This window comes from Dendropsophus ebraccatus, chromosome 14, assembly GCF_027789765.1.
Source record: "Dendropsophus ebraccatus isolate aDenEbr1 chromosome 14, aDenEbr1.pat, whole genome shotgun sequence".
Classification (NCBI taxonomy): domain Eukaryota; kingdom Metazoa; phylum Chordata; class Amphibia; order Anura; family Hylidae; genus Dendropsophus; species Dendropsophus ebraccatus.
The window spans coordinates 7,172,590-7,200,206 of NC_091467.1; the positions used below are offsets into that span (position 1 = coordinate 7,172,590).

The window sequence follows — 27,617 nt, forward strand, 5'->3', positions numbered from 1 at the left end:
TGCTATATATAATGTTGTCCATGGTATATGATGCTATATATTATATTGTCCATGGTATATGGTGCTATATATAATATTGTCTATGGTATATGGTGCTATATATTATATTGTCCATGGTATATGACGCTATATATTATATTGTCCATGGTATATGGCGCTATATATAATGTTGTCTATGGTATATGGCGCTATATATTATATTGTCCATGGTATATGACGCTATATTATATTGTCCATAGTATATGGTGCTATATATAATGTTGTCCATGGTATATGGCGCTATATATTGTATTGTCTATGGTATATGACGCTATATATTATATTGTCCATGGTATATGGTGCTATATATAATGTTGTCCATGGTATATGGCGCTATATATTGTATTGTCTATGGTATATGACGCTATATATTACATTGTCCATGGTATATGGTGCTATATATTATATTGTCCGTGGTATATGGCGCTATATATTATATTGTCCATGGTATATGACGCTATATAATATTGTCCATGGTATATGGTGCTATATATTACATTGTCCATGGTATATGGCGCTATATATAATGTTGTCCATGGTATATGGTGCTATATATAATGTTGTCCATGGTATATGGCGCTATATATTATATTGTCCATGGTATATGACGCTATATATAATGTTGTCCATGGTATATGGTGCCATATATAATGTTGTCCATGGTATATGGTGCTATATATTATATTGTCTATGGTATATGGCGCTATATATTATGTTGTCCATGGTATATGGCGCTATATATTATGTTGTCCATGGTATATGATGCTATATATTATATTGTCCATGGTATATGGCGCTATATATTATATTGTCCATGGTATATGACGCTATATAATATTGTCCATGGTATATGGCGCTATATATTATATTGTCCATGGTATATGACGCTATATAATATTGTCCATGGTATATGGTGCTATATATTACATTGTCCATGGTATATGGCGCTATATATAATATTGTCCATGGTATATGGTGCTATATATTACATTGTCCATGGTATATGACGCTATATAATATTGTCCATGGTATATGGCGCTATATATTATGTTGTCCATGGTATATGGCGCTATATATAATGTTGTCCATGGTATATGGCGCTATATATAATGTTGTCCATGGTATAATGTTGTCCATGGTATATGGCGCTATACGTTGCACGCCTGTATCTCCTATCCATCCAGCACTGCAGTCCCCTGCCCCGCCATCCTTCTCCTCTTTCCTCCTCTCGTCCTACAGAATCCGACTTCTGAGCAGATAATTTGCAGCCGCTTGAGTTTTATGCCTAAAATTAGACGACTGAAAGCAAAAGCCTCTTTTTTTTTTTTTTTTTTTTTATTCTTTTTCTCTTTTGCACAGAGGTGATTTTCCTCCAGCGGTCGCACTGAATGCCAGATTTTTTTTTTTTTGCAGATGATTTTTTTTATTTTTTTTTTTGTATTTTAAGAGACAACTAAATAACCCAAAATGTGAACCTGTGCGCCGGATCTACTGCATTGCACACAGCTTTTACTTACAAACTGACGGGAGCCGGGGAGGGCATTGTCCACAGGAGGGGGGGGGGGGAGCGGAAAAGAAGCGTCTAGAAGATCATTTCTTGACGAACTTTTTTCTTATTTATTTATTTATCGTCTTTTTTTTTTTTTTGCTATTTTTTTTTTCTTTTCTGAAGAAATGTTGTTCCAGGGAGTGTCTGTGGCAGCTTGGCAGAAAATCCAGACGTTACCTCATAGCTGTAGACAGACAGCAAATTTTCTATGCCAGCCTAACGCTGCAGGAGTATTCAGCCTTGTGCCTTACTGATTAGCACTTCTGTTTCAAGGGTTTTGCTGCAGTGTTGGCTTCTGAGGGGACGCGCTGTGTCTTTTGTCCAAATCGGATAACAGATAAGGTGATGATGGACCCAAGGTAATAGTTTACAACTTCTCAAAGATAGATATCGTCTTTTCTCAAAAAAAAAAAATTTAAAAAATTCTGCCACCTCTCCTCCTGTAAACTAACACTGCAGCTAAAAAAAAGTCACAAATATAATAAAAAAAAAAATCATAAAATAATGAAAATAATTTTGAATCTTCTGATTTCAGTCAAATTATTCCCAAATAACAAAACACGCTCTCTATGTTTAAATAAATAATGTGGCCCCCCCCCCCCATCCCCCGTCTGTCTCGTCACCGCGCCATTTGATTTTGACGCAGAAGGAAAATGAGAAATTACAGCGGAGGTGCGAGACTTAAAGACACAAGCAAGGTTTCGTCTTTTCTGTTGTTTTACGTTTTTTTTTTGTTTTTATGAATGTCGTCTGGATTCTGTTCCGTGCTGAGAGGTGAAATTTATTTGTGGTTTGCAAATTAATTTAAAGGCACAGTGGCCATTTTTTTTTTTTCTTCTAATAGTTGATTTTTCTGTAAATGGGACCACAAGGAGGCGGGGTTTCCATAAAGGGGCGGAGTCAGGGTGTGGTTTGGAATGTTCATAGTTGTAAATATCTGGGTCTCCTACTTATGGCGGCCATTAGAGCTCCCACCCAGCTTTTCTCAGACCCTGAGTGGTATGGTATTCCAATGAAGGATTCCATTGCCCTTCATCAGTCTCTCCTATGGCTTTGCCTGTGTCAGTCTTTACTGCCACTGCTATAAAACTAAATGGCTGCTGAAGCAAACTGCAGATATAGCAGTATGATCATTCTAAAGGGGGAGGGGAGGGGGGTTGCCCCATAGCAAAAATCAAAAGCCCCCTCCTCACCTTGGATGACCCCACCACCTGCTGCCGGTATGATGTCAGCAATGTCATTATACTCTTTGCACTGATTGCATAGTTCATCCTGAGCTTCCTGGTTCATGAACAGAATGCAAATTTGCAGTGAAGACTGACACAAGAAGAAGACTAGCGGGACTCAGTAGGGACTGTAGCTATATAACATTGCACGTTTATGGCTGGCAGCTGCCGCGTGCTGTCGGAGTGGTTTTTGTTTTCCCGTATCCCCTTCGTCCCGTCTAATCCCCTCGCTCTCCGCTGCCTCCTCTCAGCTTAGGCGCACACGGATATCAATGAAGTGATTGCACCCAGGCTAAGTACATCAGGTGCCGCCCGCGGGCATTAACAAAGGCGACACCAGCACAAAGCGTCCGTGTTAACCTGATTACTATTCAGCCGCTGTCACAGGGAACCGGTTTGGAAATCTTACGGTGTCATCCAAAATGGAAAGGTCAGGACGAGAGGAAATAGGAGGGGAAAAAAAAAAAGCGAAACGCGTGTGGGATGATGGAGTGACCTATCAGATCAAAAGGAAGTCAACCTTTCATTGTCTCACGTTGAGCGCCGCCGCTGCCGCCAAAGTCTGGAAAAGTTTTTTTCTCCCTTTCTGAGCTGCAGCTGCACGCGTTCCCATTCACAGGAGCCGGGAGACACAAAAGCCGCCTGGGTAAATAAAGCTCCTGGAGGACGGCTTCCCCCGCTCACCTCTCCCCTTATTGATTTGCCCAGCATGCAGATGGCGGACGGCGGACCTGTGGTCGGCTACGGGGAAGCGCTCTCCACCGCATTTTTGTTGCACCGCCGTCTATTTAGGTCATTTGGTTCTGCACAAATCAGGACAAGGTTTCCATTGGCAAAGAGACAAGAAGACCGCAGGGTAGGGAAACTGTGAAGCAAGCGCCTTCCTGCCTGCTGCCTGCGACCGGCAAGGAAGGACAAGGGCAACTAAACCTGTTTCTGGCAGCGATATAATTGACAGGAGGGCATAAAAATAGTGATCTGACCTTTCTGCTCTGTAAACATTAATCTAGCATCCACTTCAATGGGAAACAGAAGATTTATCCCCCCCAGAAGTAGGACCCACCCCTGAATAGCTTGACTCCACCCCTATGTCCACCCCTGCTTACACTAAGCATTGGTGGTAATGATCCTAAAAGGGGAGGGGGGATTACATTTAGGAGGCAGCACTGTGTAGGGACGTTGGTGTTTACACAAGGGACAACATCCCAGAATGCTATGGGTGGTCCGAGATGGAAGGGAAGCTTTGATTTACCTTTCCTTCCCAGCGTGGATCCTCTGGAGGAGGCAGACAGTCTTACATCCTCTTTCTCTCTCCTCCCCATAGGTAAGCAGTGCCCCATTTTCGGTGTTCTAGATCTTCTCTATCTAAACCCCGCCCACTTCCTGTGTTCTGTCTTGACCTAGCTCCTACTAGAGACAGAATTTCCCTCAGAACAGGAAGTGAACTGCAGATTTTGGTAAATGAGGTGATTTTGAAATTGTGTTAGGAATCCCACAGGTGATCACATGAGGGAAGGTGAAGATTACATGGGGGAAGGAAGGTGTTATGAAATCACAGTAACCATTTAAAATAAACATATAAATACAGGCTCCTCCCTTATTCTGAGGCTCCTCCCTTCAGTCTATGAGCTGCACTAATTAATAATCGTGTGTTTGTACCTGATGGTTTAGTATCTTCTGTCCGTACCTTAATAGAAATTACTTTTCCATACAGTGACTTATCTGACTAAATAAGACCCTCCCCTGAATAACCTGACTCCTCCTCCTCACCCACCTCTGATTATGTCAGTGCTGCAGGCATGAATTGTGTGTTTACTCCCCTACTTATAGGAACAAGCAAACTGCAGTGTTAAGCAGGGGGGGGGGGGGGAACCTTCGGCCCTCCAGGTGTTGCAAAACTACAATTCCCTAAAGTGTAGGGAAGTGACCAAGGACATACAGTATCTATATAGTGCTGTAGTTGCAATTGCCCTGGTGCCTTAAAGGGGTACTCCATTGAAAATGTATTTCTTTACAATCGACTGGTGTCAGAAGGTTTTACAGATTTGTAATTTACGTCTACTTAAAAATGTCCAGTCTTCCAGTACTTATCAGCTGCTGTATGTCCTGCAGGAAGTTATGAATTCTTTCCAGTCAGACACAGTGTTCTCTGCTGCCACCTCTGTCCATGTCAGGAACTGTCCAGAGCCGTAGCAAATCCACATAGAAAACTTCTGCTCTGGACAGTTCCTGAATTGAATTACAAATCTTTATAACTTCCTGACACCAGTTGATTTAAAGGGGAAAATAATTAGCTGTAATTCCCGTTTAAGTGGAGCAAACGATGTAGATGAAGACACTGGTATTATAAAGGCACATAGTAAGTGGGAGCGCTGTTAGAGATTCTGCCCTGGAAGTAGCCTAGGCCTATGATGAGACAGGAGGGGTGGAGCTCAGACTGGTGACCCCTCCAGTAGACTGGGGTCATAGCTGTATCCTGCAGTATAAAGCATGGTGGATCAGTGTAGTAAATGGGCCCCGGCACATTGCATTGGATGAACCTGTGCGGCTTGTGGGCCTCCTGGTAGCGGCAGAACGGCGTTGCTTGTGGAAGTAAAGCGACTGCAGAAGATAATTGTGGAAATGCTTTATGATTGCAGCCGAGCATTTAATTAGCCGATTAGAGCAATTAAACATTGACAAAGTAAATGGCACATGTGATTAATGAAATCAATCTGTACAAAGTAACAAGATGGAAGGGAATAGTGGGAGCGCCGCCGCAAAGAAGATCCGACAAGGGGAGGGGGGATTATTAAGAAGATAAGTGCTGTCTGTATCACTGTCTGTATCTGTATGTTCAGTACAGCGGGCCCACGTGTGGCACTACAACCTCCAGCAAGGCCTGATGGGTACAGGGCCGCTCCAGTCTCATAGAACCTCTGCTTGCTGTCAGCCACATTCAGAGGTCAGGGGCTTGTACAGAATACTTGTCACAGCTGAGATTTGTTACAATTGTATCCAGTCTACTGTGAAGCAGACATGGTATGGGTACAATGGTGGAGACACACAGCAATGTCCCTGCAGTGACTTTAAACATGTGACTATGACATCACACAGGTCCTACAGAGTCTGCAGAGCACTACAGAGGAAGAGGAGGTGAGCAGAGGCCAGACGGGTGGGGGAGGAGCAGGTGACCAGTCTGTGGTCAGGGGCAAGGTGAGCAGTCTGGGGTCAAGAGGTGGGGTCAGGGTGACCAGTCTGGGGTCAGGGAGTTGGCAGGGTGAACAGTCTGGGGTCAGGGAGTTGGCAGTGTGACCAGTCTGGGATCAGGGGTTGGCAGGGGAGCAGTTTGTGGTCAGGGGGTTGGCAGGGTGATCAGTCTGGGATCAGCGGTTGGCAAGGGAGCAGTTTGTGGTTAGGGGTTGGCAGGGTGATCAGTCTCCGGTCAAGGAGTTGGGATTGATAAAAGATTTAATGGGGGAGGATGCAGTTGCAGTCTGAATGTCATGATGATGGCTGATCAGAGGTCACATATGGAAATATATGGATGCAGCAGAGCTGGGATGAAACAGATGACACTGCAGCAACTTACAGTAAGTTGGAGTTCACGTGATCTCGAGCTCTGATGGCTGCCTGTAAGTTCACTCTTCTCTCACGTTGTCATCTTATTCTGACCCAGAGGTTATGAACACTGTAATAACTGGGCAGCCATCTTCCTCCTGCTCGCTGGTCATGATCAGTATTTGCGGCTTTCAATATCATCCCCAGCTGCTGTATGTGTTTTGTTTTTTTCCAGTAAACCTAGTTGAAGCGGCGCCCCCCCATGGTGACGCCCTGCTGATTCTAGTGAGACAATCCATTATAATAATTAGTCAGGTGACCGGTAATGATATCGCTGCACACGTCCCCCTCAGCTATAAACTACGAGGACTCGGCATAATTACTTCTGGTGATTCCCAATATTTAATATGCTGGGAAAAAATCTACTGAAACATATAAAAAGTTTCCAAGTTTTGTAGTCATGTGACTATACATGGAAGCCATCCCGATTAAGGGTTATAATAGAATCCAATCCAACCTCCACCTTCATCATGGGTCCACGCTGCCCAAAAGGTTGGAGGCGGCCAATTCAAGCTTTCTTAAAGGGGTTCTCCTGTTTGTAATATGGGTCCCTAACAATAAGCACCTGGGGGGGAGCAGGTAGTAAGAGGAGAAGCTGGAGTGCATAGAAAGGAAGGATGAAGAGTCCCGCTCTGGTGATACTTTCCCTTTAAGTTGTACGATCTAGTATTACCCAAAAGTGCAGCCGCGCCGTGGCACGTCATCAGCGCAATGAAAATAGCCCTGGTACGCTGCGAGGGGATTCCGAGGCCAGACGTTCACACTATGTAGAGCGCTCCATGCCCTCAGATTCACCCAGCAGGGGTCTGGCCAAGCCGGACAGTCTATCCTGCCATACGTGCTTGCTGGGTAAACAAGCAGAGATGTTCTACAACATGGGCGGCCGAATAGCCAGCTGTCCCAGATTATTAGGTAGTATGGTAAGTGGCGGGAGTGCAGCGTTACATACACCCACTCAGCACAGGGAGACGAGACAAGCAGGATACTGAGTGCAAGCTCTTCAGTCTACGCTATACAATATATATATATATATATATATATATATATATATATATATATATATATATAGACACACACAGTGGTACCTTGGTATGCTGTGTTCATACTGTGTTTGACAGGGCCAGGAGCCATTCACTCCCAACGCTGTCAATCACCCTTCTGGCTGGAGGCAGCCACAAGAGGCCGCTACCTTCCCTCCAAAACTTCAGCGCAAGAGTGAGATAGAGAGAGAGAGAGAGAGATAGAAGATGTGATATAATGTCTGTTTATCAGAAAACTTTCAAAAGAAAACTTCCCATAGAAGTTCTGCCTGTTGGGTATATTGTGTGCGGTCGCGCCATTGGCACGCAATCTGTGGGTACAGGCAGCAGCGGGGGTCCCACCATTTTACCCAGCAGGGAAAAATCTATATTTTAGAGTTGGGAAGCGATCCAAAGTATCTTGTGAAAGCGTCAATCACGACACCTCCGAGCGCAGACAATGCAAGCTCTGAATTCACCGCGTCTCCATCTTCCCCGCGTAGGTACAAACGTCTCAGAGTTTACAGACAGAACATCTATTGAGTGCGAAAATAATCCCGCTGTACTGAAATGACACCTCCAGACCAGCGGGGGCGCAGTGACATCTAAGTGTGCTCACAGATCTACTTATATCCACAGTTCACTGTTCAAATCCACAATTTTCTGTTGAATCACTGATCCAGAGTCACATATGTTATACTATAGTTCTATCCAGAGCTGCGTTCATAGTTCTGCCTTAGATAGAGGCATTGTCAGACATGTGGCTATGAGCTGAGATAAGGTTTCTTCTGAAGATGCTGCTCTTTGCCTACAGGTATTAAACAGGATTTTGAAAGCAGCTCTGGATGTGACTAGAGGCTATGAAAAAATGGTTGAAACTTAGCAATGTTCAATCACGTTCACAGATTTATGGCGCTGTCTCATAGTAAGATGTTGCCCATAGCCACCAATCACAGCTCAGCTTTCATTTTACCTGAGTAATAAAATATATGAAAGCTGAGATGTGATTGGTTGCTATGGGCAACAGGGCTCGTCTTCATGAAGGAGGCCTAGTAATGGTAAGCGAGCCATCCCGGTCCCAATCCAAATGATCTCAAGTCACATGGTACAGATATTTTAGGAAATATTGGGGGAGACTTAGGATGCGTTTACACAGACAGATTTATCTGACAGATTTTGGAAGCCAAAGCCAGGAAAGGATTTGAAAAGAGGATAGAGGATAGATTTCCTTTATGACCTGATCCCTGTTTATAGTCTGTTCCTGGTTTGGGCTTCAAAGATCTGTCAGATAAATCTGTCTGTGTAAACGCACCATTATGGCACTCTTATAGTAAGATTCTCCTTTTTGCCCATGGTAACCAATCACAGCCCAGCTTTCATCTTACCGGAGCAATATGAGAAAAGAAAGCTGAGCTGTGATTGGTTGCTATGGGTAACATTGAGAACCTGCTATAGGACAGCGCCATAACGTCCACCCAGCTTTCTTAGACTCCTGAATGTCACACCCACCTCTGTTTTTCTCCCTATCGAGGCAGATTTGCTCATCAGGGTGTTAGCAGAGCTAGGTGACAGGCGCTGAATCGTCCGCCATGTTGGTTGTCACCCAGCTTTCCTGGATACACATATCATTTGGTTCTAATTTGCGCTGGATACTAGGGCTAGACTGTGAAGAGGTGGTGGATGTCTGGGACGCGTCTCTCCGTTTCTCTTTGTAGTCTATAGAACAATATTCTCCCATTACACAGCGCTCCGCGCTCTGCCAGCATATAGAGTGGCGGTCCATTATGGAACAGAGGCCGGCGGCTGTCCCCGTAACAGTCGCACAAAGCCAGGGCCAGCGCTTCGGGTCAGCCGCTTTGTAAGTGCTGGCAATTAGATGTTTCTCGTGCTGGAACATTATTGGGAGTCATGTTGAGCTGACAGGGCGAGATGTCCTTCAGGGCGACAGAACCCCCCTCAGAGCTTCAGAAAACTAAAGAGGCAGCAGCTGGGGCGAACAGCAGACAGGCAAGCCCAGACTGGCACATCTCGACCCGGCAGACGGCATTAACCCTTACAGCAGGGTGGCCGATCCATCACCTGCTCGAGCTGCAGTGAGGCTCCACTGTAGACCATAGCCATGTGGGGTAACATACTGCACGAGGGGGTGGGGGGCAGGACCCCATACTCGCTCATCATAAAGTGTTCGAATATTAAAGACTTCTTTTAAACAAATTCTGTTTTAACAGTGTTGTTGTTTCCTTAGGGAGTGTGTCCTCAGAAGCGGCTGATGTTCTTCAAAGGCGGGGATTCTAGCCACTACAACTCTTCTACTATGAAGCCCCGCCCATGAGGATTTTTCTCTACAGCGGTGAGTAGGTGTTTTACTTTTTGTATTTCATATAGAGCCATACATTGTATTTGACAGCGCCATCTTAAGATATAACTCAATTTTCTGAGGTTCAGCTGGTCATGCGGATGTGATGTCACTGGCTTCAGTTATTGGAGCCTCAGTGATGTCACTAGATGCAGTTATTAGAGCTTCAGTGATGTCACAGGCTTTAGTTATTAGAGCTGCTGTAATGTCACTGGCTTCAGTAATTGTAGCTTCAGTGATGTCACAGCCGTTGGTTATTAGAGCTTCAGTGATGTCACTATTTGCAGATATTTACGTTGTTGTGATGTTGCTGGTTGCAGTTATTGGAGCTGCTGTGATGTCACTGAAGAGAGTTATTGGAGTTTCAGTGATGTCACTACCTTTGGTTATTAGAGCTGCTGTGATGTCACTATTTGCAGTTACATATGTAATTGAATGTACGGGTGCATCACTGTGTTTTTTTAGAAAATCTTAATGGACCATCGCGGAGATGTCGGTGGCACAGTCCTTTTTTTGAATTGCCTCCTGGTTCTCGTGCTCAGCGCTGGGCCTGCCCTCTTGTGGGTCGGGAAGGTTCTCCCAAAAAGACCGGAGCAGAGTGCATGAATCAGGAGGCAATTCAAATAAAGGAACATGCCACCGGCATCACCGCACTGGCACCAATCCATTAAGGTGAAAGAGCACAATGATGTACCTGATGGTACATTCACTTTAAGTTGCTGTGATGTCACTGGTTGAAGGTGCTGTGATGTCATTGAGAGACGTTATTGGAGTTTCAGTGATGTCACTTCCTGAAGTTATTTCACCTGATGTGATGTAACTACAGTTAAGTTTTTGTGATGTCACTGACTGCAGTTGAGTTGTTGTGAAGTCACTGGTTGCAGTAATTCGGACCTGCGGTGATGTCACTGGCAGCAGTTACTGGAACCAGTGCGGCAGTGTCCCAGTACTTGGATTCCAAAAAACCCTTCCTAGTTTGTCTGACCCCAAAACACCATCTTGTGGTCAGGAGAACCAAGTTAGTCAGCAAACGAAGTGTATATACAAGAACCTTGCTGCATTCCAGGACCTGAAAGGCTTCTGTCCGGGTCTTGTAATTTAAAGGGGTTGTCCAGCAAAAATCTTTTTCTGTCAAATCAACTGGTGTCAGAATGTTATATAGATTTGTAATTTACTTCTATTAAAAAATCTCAAATCTTCCCATACTTATTAGCTGCTGAATGTCATGCAGGAAATGTTTTATTTTCAGTCTGAGGCGGTGCTCTCTGCTGCCACCTCTGGCCGAGACAGGAACTGTCCAGAGGAGGAGAGGTTTTCAATTCATTCATAGAAAACCAAGACAGAGTTCCTTTCTTGGCCAGAGATGTCAGCAGAGAGCAGTGTCAGCCTGCAGTACATTCAGCAGCTAATAAATATGGGAAGATTTTGGGAGATTTTTAATAGGAGTAAATTACAAATCTATATAACTTTCTGATATCAGTTGATTTGAAAGAAAAATATTTTTGCTGGAGTACCCCTTTAAAGAGGCTACAACAATCTGTCTACAAACTTCAGTTGGGATTTGCAGAGAAGTTAAAGGGGTACTCCAGCGAAAAGCTTTTTCCCAGTAATTGAAACACATTATAAAGTTATATAACTTTGTAATATGCTTCAATCACCTATCTGCCCCCCTTCCCTATCTTCCCTATCATTCTAACCTAATGACTGTTGACCCCAGGCTGCTCTGTGGCAGCCATTTTGTGACAATGACATCATCAAGAGGGAGGCGGGTCTAAGCCCTGTTAGGCCAACCTCCCTTCTCTGATTGGTTGAGCAAGCTGTAAGCCATCTAACACAGAGTCAATTAGACAAAGGAAAGCCCAAACCAGGAAGTGAAGAAAAAATAAAGACACCAACTGGAGGTTTAGGGACCTGCAAACAGCGGGAAATTCAAGCGGAGACAGATTATGGAGGGATGGTAAATGTAAAAGTTATGTTTATGATTGATTGTTTTTTTGTTTTTTATCAGCGCCAGAGTACCCCTTTAAGGAAATATATGCTACAAGTTTATCTATCATAAGCCAGCTGCTGCAGCCTGTACCCATGTGAAGCTTAGGAACCCCCATATCTACCAAGCAGTAAGTCTGCAGCAGCTGGTGAGTCACAGGTCGGAAAGTACGTCCCTGTCCATAGAACCCATAGAGGTGGAGTTGCCCTTTAAGCCAACGTGATTTGCAGCACTTTTGATATTTGCATTTTTTTGCACAGTCAGTAATGAGGTTTTTTTTTTTTTCTAAAATTTGTCACCTTTTCTACTAAAATAAGAAAATAGGTTTTATGTAAGTTCTTTGCTGTTACTATTCAGCGTGATCAGCGGCGATGAGCGACAAAGTCACTAATTAGTTTTCACAACTGAGTATAGGCCGAACTGCGAGAAGCGATGGCAGAAATGAATTGTGTAAGACCTGGGAGGGGGATGGCGACTGTGGGGTAAGATGCATGAACAACCCAAATGGGCAAAACGGCACCAATGTACCATAGTGGTGCCTTTTGTATGGCTTATATACCCATAACCTGTGCCCTTCTTCATAGCCACAAACCTTTTGAAAAATTCTCCTACTATTTGGTGTATAGAGCTTCTAAACAGCCCTTTGTCTCCATGGTTACTGACTACAAACAAACCCTGTGTAGTCAGATCCTGCAATCAGGATCCTGCTCCTTTTTTTTCTTGAAAACCTACAGACAGTAAAGGGTGCAGGATCTGACTACTGTTTGTTTATAATCTGAAACCATGGAGATACATTTGTCTGCATGGGACCTGTGTACACAAAATAATATAAGCTTTTTAGAGACTATTGCATAGTTGCCTAATATTTTTGATGCATTGGAAAAGTAACAAATAAGTCCTACCCTTTAAGGCCATTGGACTGATGTTTGTGACTAGTGATGTATCATTATGGGCGATCTACTGGGAGGACGATTCTTGTAGACGCTTCAGTATAAGTCAGTGGTCTCCTTCAAGGCCTAAGTAAATGTTCCCATTATCTTCTGCTTCTGTAAGTGAGTCCCAGCCTGGTGCCATGTGTGCCGGCTTCTGATAGGGTGCTGTGCCAGCAGAGGGAGCGGATGTGTTACAGGGAACATATCGGAGGGCGCATGCAATCCTTATCTCTCCTTGGCAGCTTCTTAGGAATGCTCTGGAGCTTGTGGGAAACGGCCAGGAGCTTAACATACTGAGGAGCTAATGGGTGAATCATAGGAGGGATATACCACCAAATACTCTGCCACCAACTGCGACTCCCTGGCACAAACCCCATATAATAATAACACCGACAACTCCCCCGATACCAAGGGAGCCAGGAATAGCAGTCAGAAGACAGACCCCTAAAGGGACAAAAGTATGTTGTTATAGCTCTGCTTTCCTTTCTACTGTAATCGTGACAAACAGTGATGTCACTGTCTGCAGTTATTATAGCTGTGGTGATGTCACTGCCTGCAGTTATTATAGCTGTGGTGATGTCACTGCCTGCAGTTATTATAGCTGTGGTGATGTCACTTTCTGCAGTTATTACAGCTGTGGTGATGTCACTGTCTGTAGTTATTACAGCTGTGGGGATGTTACTGTCTGCAGTTATTACAGCTGTGGTGATGTCACTGTCTGCAGTTATTATAGCTGTGGTGATGTCACTGTCTGCAGTTATTACAGCTGTGGTGATGTCACTGTCTGCAGTTATTATAGCTGTGGTGATGTCACTGTCTGCAGTTATTACAGCTGTGGTGGTGTCACTGTCTGCAGTTATTACAGCTGCTGTGATGTCACTGCCTGCAGTTATTATAGCTGTGGTGATGTCACTGTCTGCAGTTATTACAGCTGTGGTGATGTCACTGTCTGTAGTTATTACAGCTGTGGGGATGTCACTGTCTGCAGTTATTACAGCTGTGGTGATGTCACTGTCTGCAGTTATTACAGCTGTGGTGATGTCACTGTCTGTAGTTATTACAGCTGTGGTGATGTCACTGTCTGCAGTTATTACAGCTGTGGTGATGTCACTGTCTGCAGTTATTACAGCTGCTGTGATGTCACTGCCTGCAGTTACTGGACCTGCTGTGATATCACTATTAGGTCTGTTGTGATGTCACTGCCTGCAGTTATTATAGCTGTGGTGATGTCACTGTCTGCAGTTATTACAGCTGTGGTGATGTCACTGTCTGCAGTTATTACAGCTGTGGTGATGTCACTGTCTGCAGTCATTACAGCTGTTGTGATGTCACTGCCTGCAGTTATTACAGCTGTGGTGATGTCACTGCCTGCAGTTATTACAGCTGTGGTGATGTCATTGCCTGCAGTTATTACAGCTGTGGTGTTGTCACTGTCTGCAGTTATTACAGCTGTGGTGATGTCACTGTCTGCAGTCATTACAGCTGTTGTGATGTCACTGCCTGCAGTTATTACAGCTGTGGTGATGTCACTGCCTGCAGTTATTACAGCTGTGGTGGTGTCACTGTCTGCAGTTACTATAGCTGCTGTGATGTCACTGCCTGCAGTTATAACAGCTGTGATGTCACTATTAGGTCTGCTGTGATGTCATTGCCTGCAGCTATTGTACCTGCTGTGATGTCACTGTCTGCAGTTATTATAGCTGTGGTGATGTCACTGCCTGCAGTTATTACAGCTGTGGTGATGTCACTGCCTGCAGTTATTACAGCTGTGGTGATGTCACTGCCTGCAGTTATTACAGCTGTGGGGATGTCACTGCCTGCAGTTACTATAGCTACTGTGATGTCACTATCAGGTCTGCTGTGATGTCACTGCCTGAAGTTTCTCTCTATACTGAAGATGGGTGAATCCAGTCTTCTTTCAGAGTGACTCTTTACATTCCTCAGTGTAATAAAGTAAACTTTTAAGGCTTTTAATCACTGAGTCAGTTCCTGGGCTTAGAGAACAGCCTTCCCCTAATGGCCATGTAGGAATTTTATTTTTCTAAATTATATTTTTTTGCGAAATGTTTAGAAGTTGATTAGTGATCCCGGATCTCAATGGGAGTTGATGTTTTTGTGCCGCAGCTGCCGGATCCGGTAACTTCTTACACTCGTTATCATTAAGTGTTAAACCTAATTGCGAGGATTAATCAGTCTGTTCCCGCGTGCGGTGGCGATGGCGGCGGCGCCGTACCGTTCCGTTTCCCCGAGTCTAGTCAATAAATGATAACATTAGAGGAGACGTTGGATCGGCCTCAGACGGCTCGTCCCTCCTTTACCCCGATGCTAAATTTTAATGATTATTATAGTTGCTAGCGGCAACAAGACTCACAAAATCTTTTTTTAATGTATTTATCTAATTAAAATCTTTCTTTTTTTTCCTTGTTCAAAGCATTTTGGTTACTAATTCATCCGGCTCACTGTAGAGAGCGCATTGGTATGAAGGAGATTTAAAGGGGTAATTCACAAAAAAAAAAAAAATCTTTCAAATCAACTGGTGGCAGAAAGTACCAGATATTTGTAATTTACTTGTATTAAAAGATCTCAAGTCTAACAGTACTTATCAGCTGCTGTATGTCCTGCAGGAAGTGGTGTATTCTCTCCAGTCTGACACAGTGCTCTCTGCTGCCACCTCAGTCCATGTGAGGAACTGTCCAGAGCTGGAGAGGTTCTCTATGGGGGTTTAGGGTAGCATTACACGGGCCGATCTGCTAGATCAGCACTCGTTTACTGGGCCTATTACTGTTACCGATGTACTTGCAGCCCTTGCTTAAACTGCATACATTACCTATCCATGTTGCAGGGCTCCTCCTGCGCCCTGCTTCTTACCGGGTCCCGCGCGCTGCAGCTTCAGAGCGGCCTCTCAGCTAACAGGCCGCTCAGCCAATCACTGGCCGCGGTCCCAGCCTGTGATTGGCTAAGCGCCCTGTCAGATAAGACAGGCTGCTCTGAAGCTGGAGCGCGCGGGACCCGGTAAGAAGCAGGGCGCAGGAGGAGCCCTGCAACATGGATAGGTAATGTATGCACTTTGCACACGGCTAATACACGTAGCGATGGGCGGTCCAGACATATATCAACAATCCAAGAAATTCTTTTTGGGTGGCACGTCTGTGTCAGGGGTGGTGCTCGTAGTAGGAAAGAATTCCTATAGCATCATAAAAGTTCAAATCTCGGCACTCACCATTTTCATGCTTCCAGAAATCTTTTATTATAGAAAATTCATCAGGTTTTTTTTACAGCGGTAAAAAACAGGACGTTTCGAAACGTCCTGTTTTTTACCGCTGTAAAAAAACATGATGAATTTTCTATAATAAAAGATTTCTGGAAGCATGAAAATGGTGAGTGCCGAGATTTGAACTTATATGATATATCAACAATCATCCGAAGATCGTTGTCATCGGCTGATTGTTGTGTTTATTACACAGAGCGATAATCGTCCGGATAGGGCCGATTATCGTTCCGTATAATACTACCCTTACTGCTGCTCTGGACAGTTCCTGGCATGGACAGAGGTGGCAGCAGAGAGCGCTGTGTCAGACTGGACAGAATACACCACTTCCTGCAGGACATACAGCAGCTGATAAGTACTGGAACACTGGAGATTTTTTTTTTAATAGAAACACATTACAAATCTCTGCCACCAGTTGATTTGAAAGAAAAAAAGTTTTGGTGAACTACCCCTTTATAGGCACGCTAACCTCCGGAGTGTTCTATATGTCATTTATAGCGCCTTTCACACTTTAGTTTACAAGTGAAATTTCTTCTGTCTAGTCTGAGTAATGCTATAGTGTATCTATGGTAGTCTTGGCCCCGCCCACAAGGAGCATACACGACCCATGTCCTAGGCTGGAGTTCATTCTTCATGATGGAAATCCCCCCCCCCCCTCCCCCCCCCATTACATCAGGTTAATAGCACCGAATAAACAAGCGATCGCTCGGTAATATTGGCCGCTTGTCTCCAGTCAGATCCCAGGATTTCTATTCAGTTATTTCCTGGCGCTCACCTCTAATTTACAGGGAAGAGACTGCAATCAGCCCGATGTGCGGAGAATGGGAGTTCTCCTGCGCTGAATATTAATACCCTCATTCCAGACGAAGGCGAACGCCATGTCTCATTAGATTAGAAGGGGAGAAGCGGAGGGACCATTACTGTGATAGTCTCCTCAAATGTATCTAATCCTGTCACGTGTGATACTGCCTGCTAGGCTGTGTATCTAATCCTGTCATGTGTGATACTACCTGCTAGGCTGTGTATCTAATCCTGTCATGTGTGATTCTACCTGCTAGGCTGTGTATCTAATCCTGTCATGTGTGATACTACCTGCTAGACTGTGTATCTAATCCTGTTATGTGTGATACTGCCTGCTAGGCTGTGTATCTAATCCTGTCATGTGTGATACTGCCTGCTAGGCTGTGTATCTAATCCTGTCATGTGTGATACTACCTGCTAGGCTGTGTATCTAATCCTGTTATGTGTGATACTGCCTGCTAGGCTGTGTATCTAATCCTGTTATGTGTGATACTGCCTGCTAGGCTGTGTATCTAATCCTGTCATGTGTGATACTGCCTTTTAGGCTGTGTATCTAGTCCTGTCATGTGTGATGCCACCTGCTAGGCTGTGTATCTAATCCTGTCATGTGTGATACTACCTGCTAGGCTGTGTATCTAATCCTGTCATGTGTGATACTGCCTGCTAGGCTGACTATCTAATCCTGTCATGTGTGATACTGCCTGCTAGGCTGTGTATTTAATCCTGTCATGTGTGATACTACCTGCTAGGCTGTGTATCTAATCCTGTCATGTGTGATACTACCTGCTAGGCTGTGTATCTAATCCTGTTATGTGTGATACTGCCTGCTAGGCTGTGTATCTAATCCTGTCATGTGTGATACTACCTGCTAGGCTGTGTATCTAATCCTGTTATGTGTGATACTGCCTGCTAGGCTGTGTATCTAATCCTGTCATGTGTGATACTACCTGCTAGGCTGTGTATCTAATCCTGTCATGTGTGATACTGCCTTCTAGGCTGACTATCTAATCCTGTCATGTGTGATACTACCTGCTAGGCTGTGTATCTAATCCTGTCATGTGTGATACTACCTGTTAGGCTGTGTATCTAATGCTATCATGTGTGATACTGCCTGCTAGGCTGTGTATCTAAGGCTGTCATGTGTGATACTACCTGCTAGGTTGTGTATCTAATGCTATCATGTGTGATACTACCTGCTAGGCTGTGTATCTAATCCTGTCATGTGTGATACTACCTGCTAGGCTGTGTATCTAATGCTATCATGTGTGATACTACCTGCTAGGCTGTGTATCTAAGGCTGTCATGTTTGATACTACCTGCTAGGTTGTGTATCTAATGCTATCATGTGTGATACTACCTGCTAGGCTGAGTATCTAAGGCTGTCATGTGTGATACTACCTGCTAGGCTGTGTATCTAATCCTGTCATGTGTGATACTACCTGCTAGGCTGTGTATCTAATGCTATGTGTGCAGAGGCGTAACTTGAAATGGCTGGGCCTCATAGCAAACTTTGGATTGGGCCCCCCCTTCCCAACTGACCTCTAAGCCGTCAAGTGTACCATAACTGGAGTGTTTTCAGTAAAAGAGACATTTGTAGATCCCGGGAGGCCCGCTTAGACACCTGGTGCTGATAATGATAAGAGCTTAGGGGGACCAGTGTATTGTAGGAGCAGGTCGCGTGGGGCCCCCTGATGCAGTGGGCCCCATAGCAGCTGCTATGGCTGCTACAGTGGTAGTTAGGCCCCTGTATGTGTGATATTGTCTGCTGAGCTCCTGTATCTACCTTATCGTATCTGATCAGCTGCTGTAACTAATCCTATCTTGTGTGATACTATCGATTGAGCTGCTGTATGTAAGCAGATGATGTGTGATACTGTATCTAAAAGCCTGAGGTGTGATACACCCCCCTCGCTCGTGCTGATGACGGGTGAAGAGTTAAGAGCACCAATTACAAGCGTCTCCAAATGACACAAACTACTATGGAGACACTTAGCCGCCTATTAACACCTTTCTAATGCGTCTCCGCTCACAGCGCACGGCCATTTTTCATCTTCTCAGCGTCATTAAATTGATATTAACAACAATTCCTCGACCCGGCGTCATAATACATTAATAACACAATGTATAATATCCTCCTCACCGCTACGGCTTCTGTATGGTGGGGGAAAAGTATCTAACAATGGCATCCACGGTGCCCCCCATAACAGTGTCATCTACACATCCCCCATAACAGTGTCATCTACACATCCCCCCATATACATCTACACATCCCCCATATACATCTACACATCCCCCCATATACATCTACACATCCCCCCCATATACATCTACACATCCCCCCCATATACATCTACACATCCCCCCCATATACATCTACACATCCCCCCATATACACCTACACATCTCCCCCATATACACCTACACATCCCCCCATATACATCTACACATCCCCCCATATACACCTACACATCCCCCATATACATGTACACATCCCCCCATATACATCTACACATCCCCCCATATACATCTACACATCCCCCATATACACCTACACATCCCCCATATACATGTACACATCCCCCCATATACATCTACACCCCCCCCATATACATCTACACATCCCCCCATATACATCTACACATCCCCCATATACATCTACACATCCCCCCATATACATCTACACATCCCCCATATACATCTACACATCCCCCCATATACATCTACACATCCCCCATATACATCTACACATCCCCCATATACATCTACACATCCCCCATATACATCTACACCCCCCCCCCCCCATATACATCTACACATCCCCCATATACATCTACACATCCCCCATATACATCTACACATCCCCCATATACATCTACACATCCCCCCATATACACCTACACATCCCCCATATACATCTACACATCCCCCCATATACACCTACACATCTCCCCCATATACACCTACACATCCCCCCATATACATCTACACATCCCCCCATATACACCTACACATCCCCCATATACATGTACACATCCCCCCATATACATCTACACATCCCCCCATATACATCTACACATCCCCCATATACACCTACACATCCCCCATATACATGTACACATCCCCCCATATACATCTACACCCCCCCCATATACATCTACACATCCCCCATATACATCTACACCCCCCCCCATATACATCTACACATCCCCCATATACATCTACACATCCCCCATATACATCTACACATCCCCCATATACATCTACACATCCCCCCATATACATCTACACATCCCCCCATATACATCTACACATCCCCCATATACATCTACACATCCCCCCATATACACCTACACATCCTCCATATACATCTACACATCCCCCCATATACATCTACACATCCCCCATATACATCTACACATCCCCCCATATACATCTACACATCCCCCCATATACATCTACACATCCCCCCCATATACACCTACACATCCCCCATATACATCTACACATCCTCCCCATATACATCTACACATCCCCCATATACACCTACACATCCCCCCCATATACATCTACACATCCCCCATATACATCTACACATCCCCCATATACACCTACACATCCCCCCCATATACATCTACACATCCCCCATATACATCTACACATCCCCCATATACATCTACACATCCCCCATATACACCTACACATCCCCCATATACATCTACACATCCCCCCATATACACCTACACATCCCCCCATATACATCTACACATCCCCCATATACACCTACACATCCCCCATATACATCTACACATCCCCCCATATACATCTACACATCCCCCATATACACCTACACATCCCCCATATACACCTACACATCCCCCATATACATCTACACATCCCCCATATACACCTACACATCCCCCCATATACACCTACACATCCCCCATATACATCTACACATCCCCCATATACATCTACACATCCCCCATATACATCTACACCCCCCCCCCATATACATCTACACATCCCCCATATACATCTACACATCCCCCATATACATCTACACATCCCCCATATACATCTACACATCCCCCCATATACACCTACACATCCCCCATATACATCTACACATCCCCCCATATACATCTACACATCCCCCATAACAGTACAAACGTAACCCTTCAGTATACACTTGCTGTCAGTAAATAAAACACATTGCGCTGAGACACTGAATAAAAGGTTTACACTGTGCCATCCAACACATCCAGCAGCAACAAGTAGGATTGTCGGACACTACATGCACTATTTATGACCATTATATAATTTGTAATATGGATTTTTACCGGTTTTCCCCTCTGAAGGCTTTATTTATTTTAATTTCAAGAAAACTAGCTGCTATGGTGTCTCCATACAGTGTATACACAGAAGAGGGGGTCCTGCTCCCCTATATCTCTATAGTACACCCTCAGAAGCAGGAGACTAGCTGCTATGTCTCCATACACTGTATATACACAGAAGAGGGGGTCCTGCTCCCCTATATCTCTATAGTACACCCTCAGAAGCAGGAGGCTAGCTGCTATGTCTCCATACACTATATACACAGAAGAGGGGGTCCTGCTCCCCTATATCTCTATAGTACACCCTCAGAAGCAGGAGACTAGCTGCTATGATGTCTCCATACACTGTATATACACAGAAGAGGGGGTCCTGCTACCCTATATCTCTATAGTACACCCTCAGAAGCAGGAGACTAGCTGCTATGTCTCCATACACTGTATATACAGAAGAGGGGGTCCTGCTCCCCTATATCTCTATAGTACACCCTCAGAAGCAGGAGACTAGCTGCTATGTCTCCATACACTGTATATACAGAAGAGGGGGTCCTGCTCCCCTATATCTCTATAGTACACCCTCAGAAGCAGGAGACTAGCTGCTATGTCTCCATACACTGTATATACAGAAGAGGGGGTCCTGCTCCCCTATATCTCTATAGTACACCCTCAGAAGCAGGAGACTAGCTGCTATGATGTCTCCATACACTGTATATACACAGAAGAGGGGGTCCTGCCCCCCTATATCTCTATAGTACACCCTCAGAAGCAGAAGACTAGCTGCTATGGTGTCTCCATACACTGTATATACACAGAAGAGGGGGTCCTGCTCCCCTATATCTCTATAGTACACCCTCAGAAGCAGGAGACTAGCTGCTATGTCTCCATACACTGTATATACACAGAAGAGGGGGTCCTGCTCCCCTATATCTCTATAGTACACCCTCAGAAGCAGGAGGCTAGCTGCTATGTCTCCATACACTATATACACAGAAGAGGGGGTCCTGCTCCCCTATATCTCTATAGTACACCCTCAGAAGCAGGAGACTAGCTGCTATGATGTCTCCATACACTGTATATACACAGAAGAGGGGGTCCTGCTACCCTATATCTCTATAGTACACCCTCAGAAGCAGGAGACTAGCTGCTATGTCTCCATACACTGTATATACAGAAGAGGGGGTCCTGCTCCCCTATATCTCTATAGTACACCCTCAGAAGCAGGAGACTAGCTGCTATGTCTCCATACACTGTATATACAGAAGAGGGGGTCCTGCTCCCCTATATCTCTATAGTACACCCTCAGAAGCAGGAGACTAGCTGCTATGTCTCCATACACTGTATATACAGAAGAGGGGGTCCTGCTCCCCTATATCTCTATAGTACACCCTCAGAAGCAGGAGACTAGCTGCTATGATGTCTCCATACACTGTATATACACAGAAGAGGGGGTCCTGCCCCCCTATATCTCTATAGTACACCCTCAGAAGCAGAAGACTAGCTGCTATGTCTCCATACACTGTGTGTATATATATATATATATATATATATATATATATATATATATATATATACAGAAGAGGGGGTCCTGCCCCCCTATATCTTTATAGTACACCCTCAGAAGCAGAAGACTAGCTGCTATGTCTCCATACACTGTATATACAGAAGAGGGGGTCCTGCCCCCCTATATCTCTATAGTACACCCTCAGAAACAGGAGACTAGCTGCTATGTCTCCATACACAGTATATACACAGCATAGGGGGTCCTGCTCCCCTATATCTCTATAGTACACCCTCAGAAGCAGAAGACTAGCTGCTATGTCTCCATACACTGTATATACAGAAGAGGGGGTCCTGCTCCCCTATATCTCTATAGTACACCCTCAGAAGCAGGAGACTAGCTGCTATGTCTCCATACACTGTATATATACAGAAGAGGGGGTCCTGCTCCCCTATATCTCTATAGTACACCCTCAGAAGCAGGAGACTAGCTGCTATGTCTCCATACACCGTATATATACAGAAGAGGGGGTCCTGCTCCCCTATATCTCTATAGTACACCCTCAGAAGCAGGAGACTAGCTGCTATGTCTCCATACACTGTATATATACAGAAGAGGGGGTCCTGCTCCCCTATATCTCTATAGTACACCCTCAGAAGCAGGAGACTAGCTGCTATGATGTCTCCATACACTGTGTACACAGAAGAGGGGGTCCTGTTCCCCTATATCTCTATAGTACACCCTCAGAAGCAGGAGACTAGCTGCTATGATGTCTCCATACACTGTATATACACAGAAGAGGGGGTCCTGCCCCCCTATAGAGACTGGTTACTCAGCTGGAGGGGTTCTAAGCACATTGTGTCAGTGGCTATATAATTAAAACACCTGTATCCACAGCTATAAAATATAGAAACATAGAGGATTGTTGGCAAAAACATTTTTAGGATATAGATTTATGTTTATCCCAGGCAGGTTTCATCTTTTGATCTTCCTCCCAACTAACCTCTGACTGTGTCTGCTAGTTCTTAAACTACATCCGCCTATTGCTGGTCAAGGGCATAGAGTGACACAAATCCAGGAACACAAGTAAGCTAGCCGTTGGGGTACTCCTTTAGGACCTAGCGAGTTCAGCAGAGTTACTTGGCTTTAGTAGCTCTTTCAAACCTGCTTTCTTGTTTGGCTCGTATAGCTTGTATGTCTAAGTTATCAGGGCACTTGAGAAGGAGAGAAGATAGCCCCTCAGCATGTCTTTGGTCCCTGTTTATAGTAGCCTTACTGCAGGTTTCACTAGCCCAGCATGGCTAGCAGATGAACAGTAGCAGAAATCTACATAGAACCCACAGTTGGGTCCTGGCCCCCAGGCCAGGCCCTGGAAAGTCTCTCAGGTTCTGTTTCTTTCACTCTGTCTCTACTGACTCTGACTGAGGAATCCCTAAATAGACTACTGCACAACTGGATATAGGCCTTAGGGAGCTAACTGATTGGAGAGACGGACACATCAGGAGACAGCTGCCATCTTCTGCCAGCAAAACGCAGAAAGCCTCTCTCTGGTATAGAAAGTGGCACTGCCAGTGTGACCCATTGGAGGTGCCACCTGACTTCAGCCCACCCATGTTTAGCAAACTATTTTAATATTCAGTTATATAGGGCGGTCCGCTATATAGGTCCGCTAAATTGGCGTCCGAGTATAGATTTCCCGATAAAAATCCTGATACTATTCTATTGGTTCTGTAGCACCTACATATTCCAGAGTGCTGTAATCATATCATCAGTCTCTGTCCCCAAGAGCTCACACTCTAATTTCTCTATTTCTCACACATTCAGGCAGTTTCATAGATAATCGGCCTGTATAAGAGGAAACCGGAGGAGGAAAGCCTTGGCCGTCGGTGCAGCTGGCCTGAGCCCTCCCGTAGCTGGTAATATCCTGTCATTGTGTTACTCCAGGTGCCGCGCTCCTCACGCTTTCTGTTCCCGTGTATCGGCCTTTGTAGGAAACTCTTGTCCTCCTCTTGGTCCAGAGTGTGAGGGTGCTCCAACATAAGCCTGGCCCCTGCTCCAACATAAGCCTGGCCCCTGCTCCAACATAAGCCTGGCCCCTGCTCCAACATAAGCCTGGCCCCTGCTCCAACATAAGCCTGGCCCCTGCTCCAACATAAGCCTGACCCCTGCTCCAACATAAGCCTGGCCCCTGCTCCACCATAAGCCTGGCCCCTGCTCCAACATAAGCCTGGCCCCTGCTCCAACATAAGCCTGACCCCTGCTCCAACATAAGCCTGGCCCCTGCTCCAACATAAGCCTGGCCCCTGCTCCAACATAAGCCTGGCCCCTGCTCCAACATAAGCCTGACCCCTGCTCCAACATAAGCCTGGCCCCTGCTCCAACATAAGCCTGGCCCCTGCTCCAACATAAGCCTGACCCCTGCTCCAACATAAGCCTGGCCCCTGTTCCAACATAAGCCTGGCCCCTGCTCCAACATAAGCCTGGCCCCTGCTCCAACATAAGCCTGGCCCCTGCTCCAACATAAGCCTGGCCCCTGCTCCAACATAAGCCTGACCCCTGCTCCAACATAAGCCTGGCCCCTGCTCCAACATAAGCCTGGCCCCTGCTCCAACATAAGCCTGACCCCTGCTCCAACATAAGCCTGACCCCTGCTCCAACATAAGCCTGGCCCCTGCTCTATTTCCTATCTCTCTATCTCCTATCTATCTATCTACCTATCTATTTCCTATCTCTCTATCTATCTATCTATCTCCTATCTATCTATCTATCTCCTATCTATCTCCTATCTATCTCCTATCTATCTATCTATCTATCTATCTATCTCCTATCTATCTATCTATCTATCTATCTCCTATCTATCTCCTTTCTATCTATCTCCTATCTATCTCCTATCTATCTATCTATCTATCTATCTATCTATCTATCTATCTATCTATCTATCTCCTATCTATCTATCTCCTATCTATCTATCTATCTATCTATCTATCTATCTATCTCCTATCTATCTCCTATCTATCTATATCTCTCTCCTATCTATCTATCTATCTATCTATCTCCTATCTATCTCCTATCTATATCTCTCTCCTATCTATCTATCATCTATCTATCTATCTATCTATCTATCTATCTATCTATCTATCTATCTCCTATCTATCTATCTCCTATCTATCTATCTATCCATCTATTATCTCCTATCTATCTTTGATATCCGATAACCAATGTACTCATGACTCTATATACCCGCCGCAGCAGTCTCTGTATACCTCACAGAGAAGGGAATAATGTTCCGCAGACGTTTGCTGGTGACATAATATCATCTGTCAAACAAGAAAAGTGATTATAAGAATCACTGAGAAAATCCTTCACTTCACAGATTCTATAAACTTCCACATAATAAGAGAAGTGACAGCAAGCGAGTGTAACGTGCTGCCCGCCGGCCATTAAATCGGGCTGCCTCACCCGTATACAGCCATGTATGGGGCATACCCTCAGCAGTGCCTCATATTATACCCAGAACAAAAAAACATATCTCTAATACTGTGTGTGACCCTAGAGGCCCAGACTCCCTGCTTCAGGACCCACACAGACTGGGGTCCCACTGACAGGGGAAGGCCGCTCCTCGGCTGCCACCTGCTGCACCTGGCCCCTTAACTGTATGCGCGCATGAGGTGCAGGTGAAGGGGGAGGGGCTGGGTTGATGTACTAACTACCAGGGTGATTACAGAGTGATGCCTGCAGAGGAGGGACTACCAGAGGGGATGGCTTAGTGGGGAATACTACATACTGGGGTGGGATAACCTACAAATATCGTGTCTACCTTACCTACCAGGGAGACAACCTACTGGGGTGGGGGAAGTAGCTACATGGCAAATACTACTTACTGGGGGGGGGGGCGGGGGCTACCTGCACAGGGAGACTTTAATACCATATAGATACACATAGGAGGACCTAACTACTATATGGGGGCACAGAGGTTCCTAGTCACTATATGGAGACAGAGGGACTCAACTACATTATTGGGACACAGAGGTGGCCTAAATACTATATGAGAGGACAGGGAGAACCTAACTAGTATATGAGAGCACATGGGGCACTCACAATATATGTCCGAACAGAGCACCTAAAATGATATATGTGAGCACAAAGATGCCTAATTACAATATGGGGACACAAAGGTGTCCAACAACTATATGAGGCCGTACTACTATATACAGGGGCGTAACTAGAAATGGCTGGGCCCCATAGCAAACTTTCCAATGCCCCCCCCCCCCCCCCCTGTACAGAGCTGTACGGATGAAGTTTTTCTGCACTGGGTCCCTAAGAATATGTGAGTCCTACCCTATGGCCCCTGAAGATGTGTGGTACAAGAAACGCGTTGGGCTGAAAAAAACGTGTCTGAAGAGTGTCCAAGTGAAGTAAGGGAAGTAACCTCTTCAGTTATTCTAAATAAAACGCACTAATGTAAATACTCACAAAATAAGTAGAAATGGACAATGAATAATATACTGGGACAAATTACTTGGAATTTGATTATGCACACCGGGAAAAATTAAATGAAGGTGCTGGAAGCATAAAAAACAATATACAGTGCTTTTTTGGAGATTTGAGATTTTTTATAACTTTTTGTACAAGCTAAGAAAAAGGTGATGGCTGTGTATATTTAATAGACGTGTGGCTTTTGATACATATTTTAGAGAGAATAAAAAAAAAAATTTAAATATTTTTCCTGATACTTCAGTGCAATATAAATTAATTTAAGAAAAAAATACTAGTGTTTACAACAATCAGTTTACATATATACACTATGTACAGACCAATATTACCGCCACATAATGACCCAGAACCACACTATAAACAGAACAATATTACGAGACTGACCAAGTGGCAGTCAGTCTGTGGTGGTAATGACTCTATATATAAACTATATACAGACCAATATTACCACTAGAGATGAGCGAACCTGGAGCAGCTGGAGTCCATCCGATCCCGAGCGTTCGGTATTTGATTAGCG

The 27,617-nt window shown here is 44.9% G+C and overlaps 1 protein-coding gene across 6 annotated transcripts in view; it reads left to right on the top strand.

Annotated features, from left to right (window-relative positions):
• The window catches only part of PMEPA1 (prostate transmembrane protein, androgen induced 1), a 172,353-nt gene that overhangs the window by 66,991 nt on the left and 77,745 nt on the right, over positions 1–27,617 (top strand). For 2 of the 6 annotated variants that reach the window (XM_069951448.1, XM_069951446.1), the window contains exon 2: positions 9,679–9,783. In XM_069951448.1, coding sequence (XP_069807549.1) covers positions 9,762–9,783 — 22 coding nt within the window. In that variant the 5' untranslated portion in view covers positions 9,679–9,761. Of the gene's footprint in view, positions 1–8,469; positions 8,492–9,196; positions 9,292–9,678; positions 9,788–11,797; positions 11,925–27,617 lie in introns of those variants that run through there. The other 4 variants (XM_069951453.1, XM_069951447.1, XM_069951449.1 and 1 more) reach the window with 4 other exon arrangements.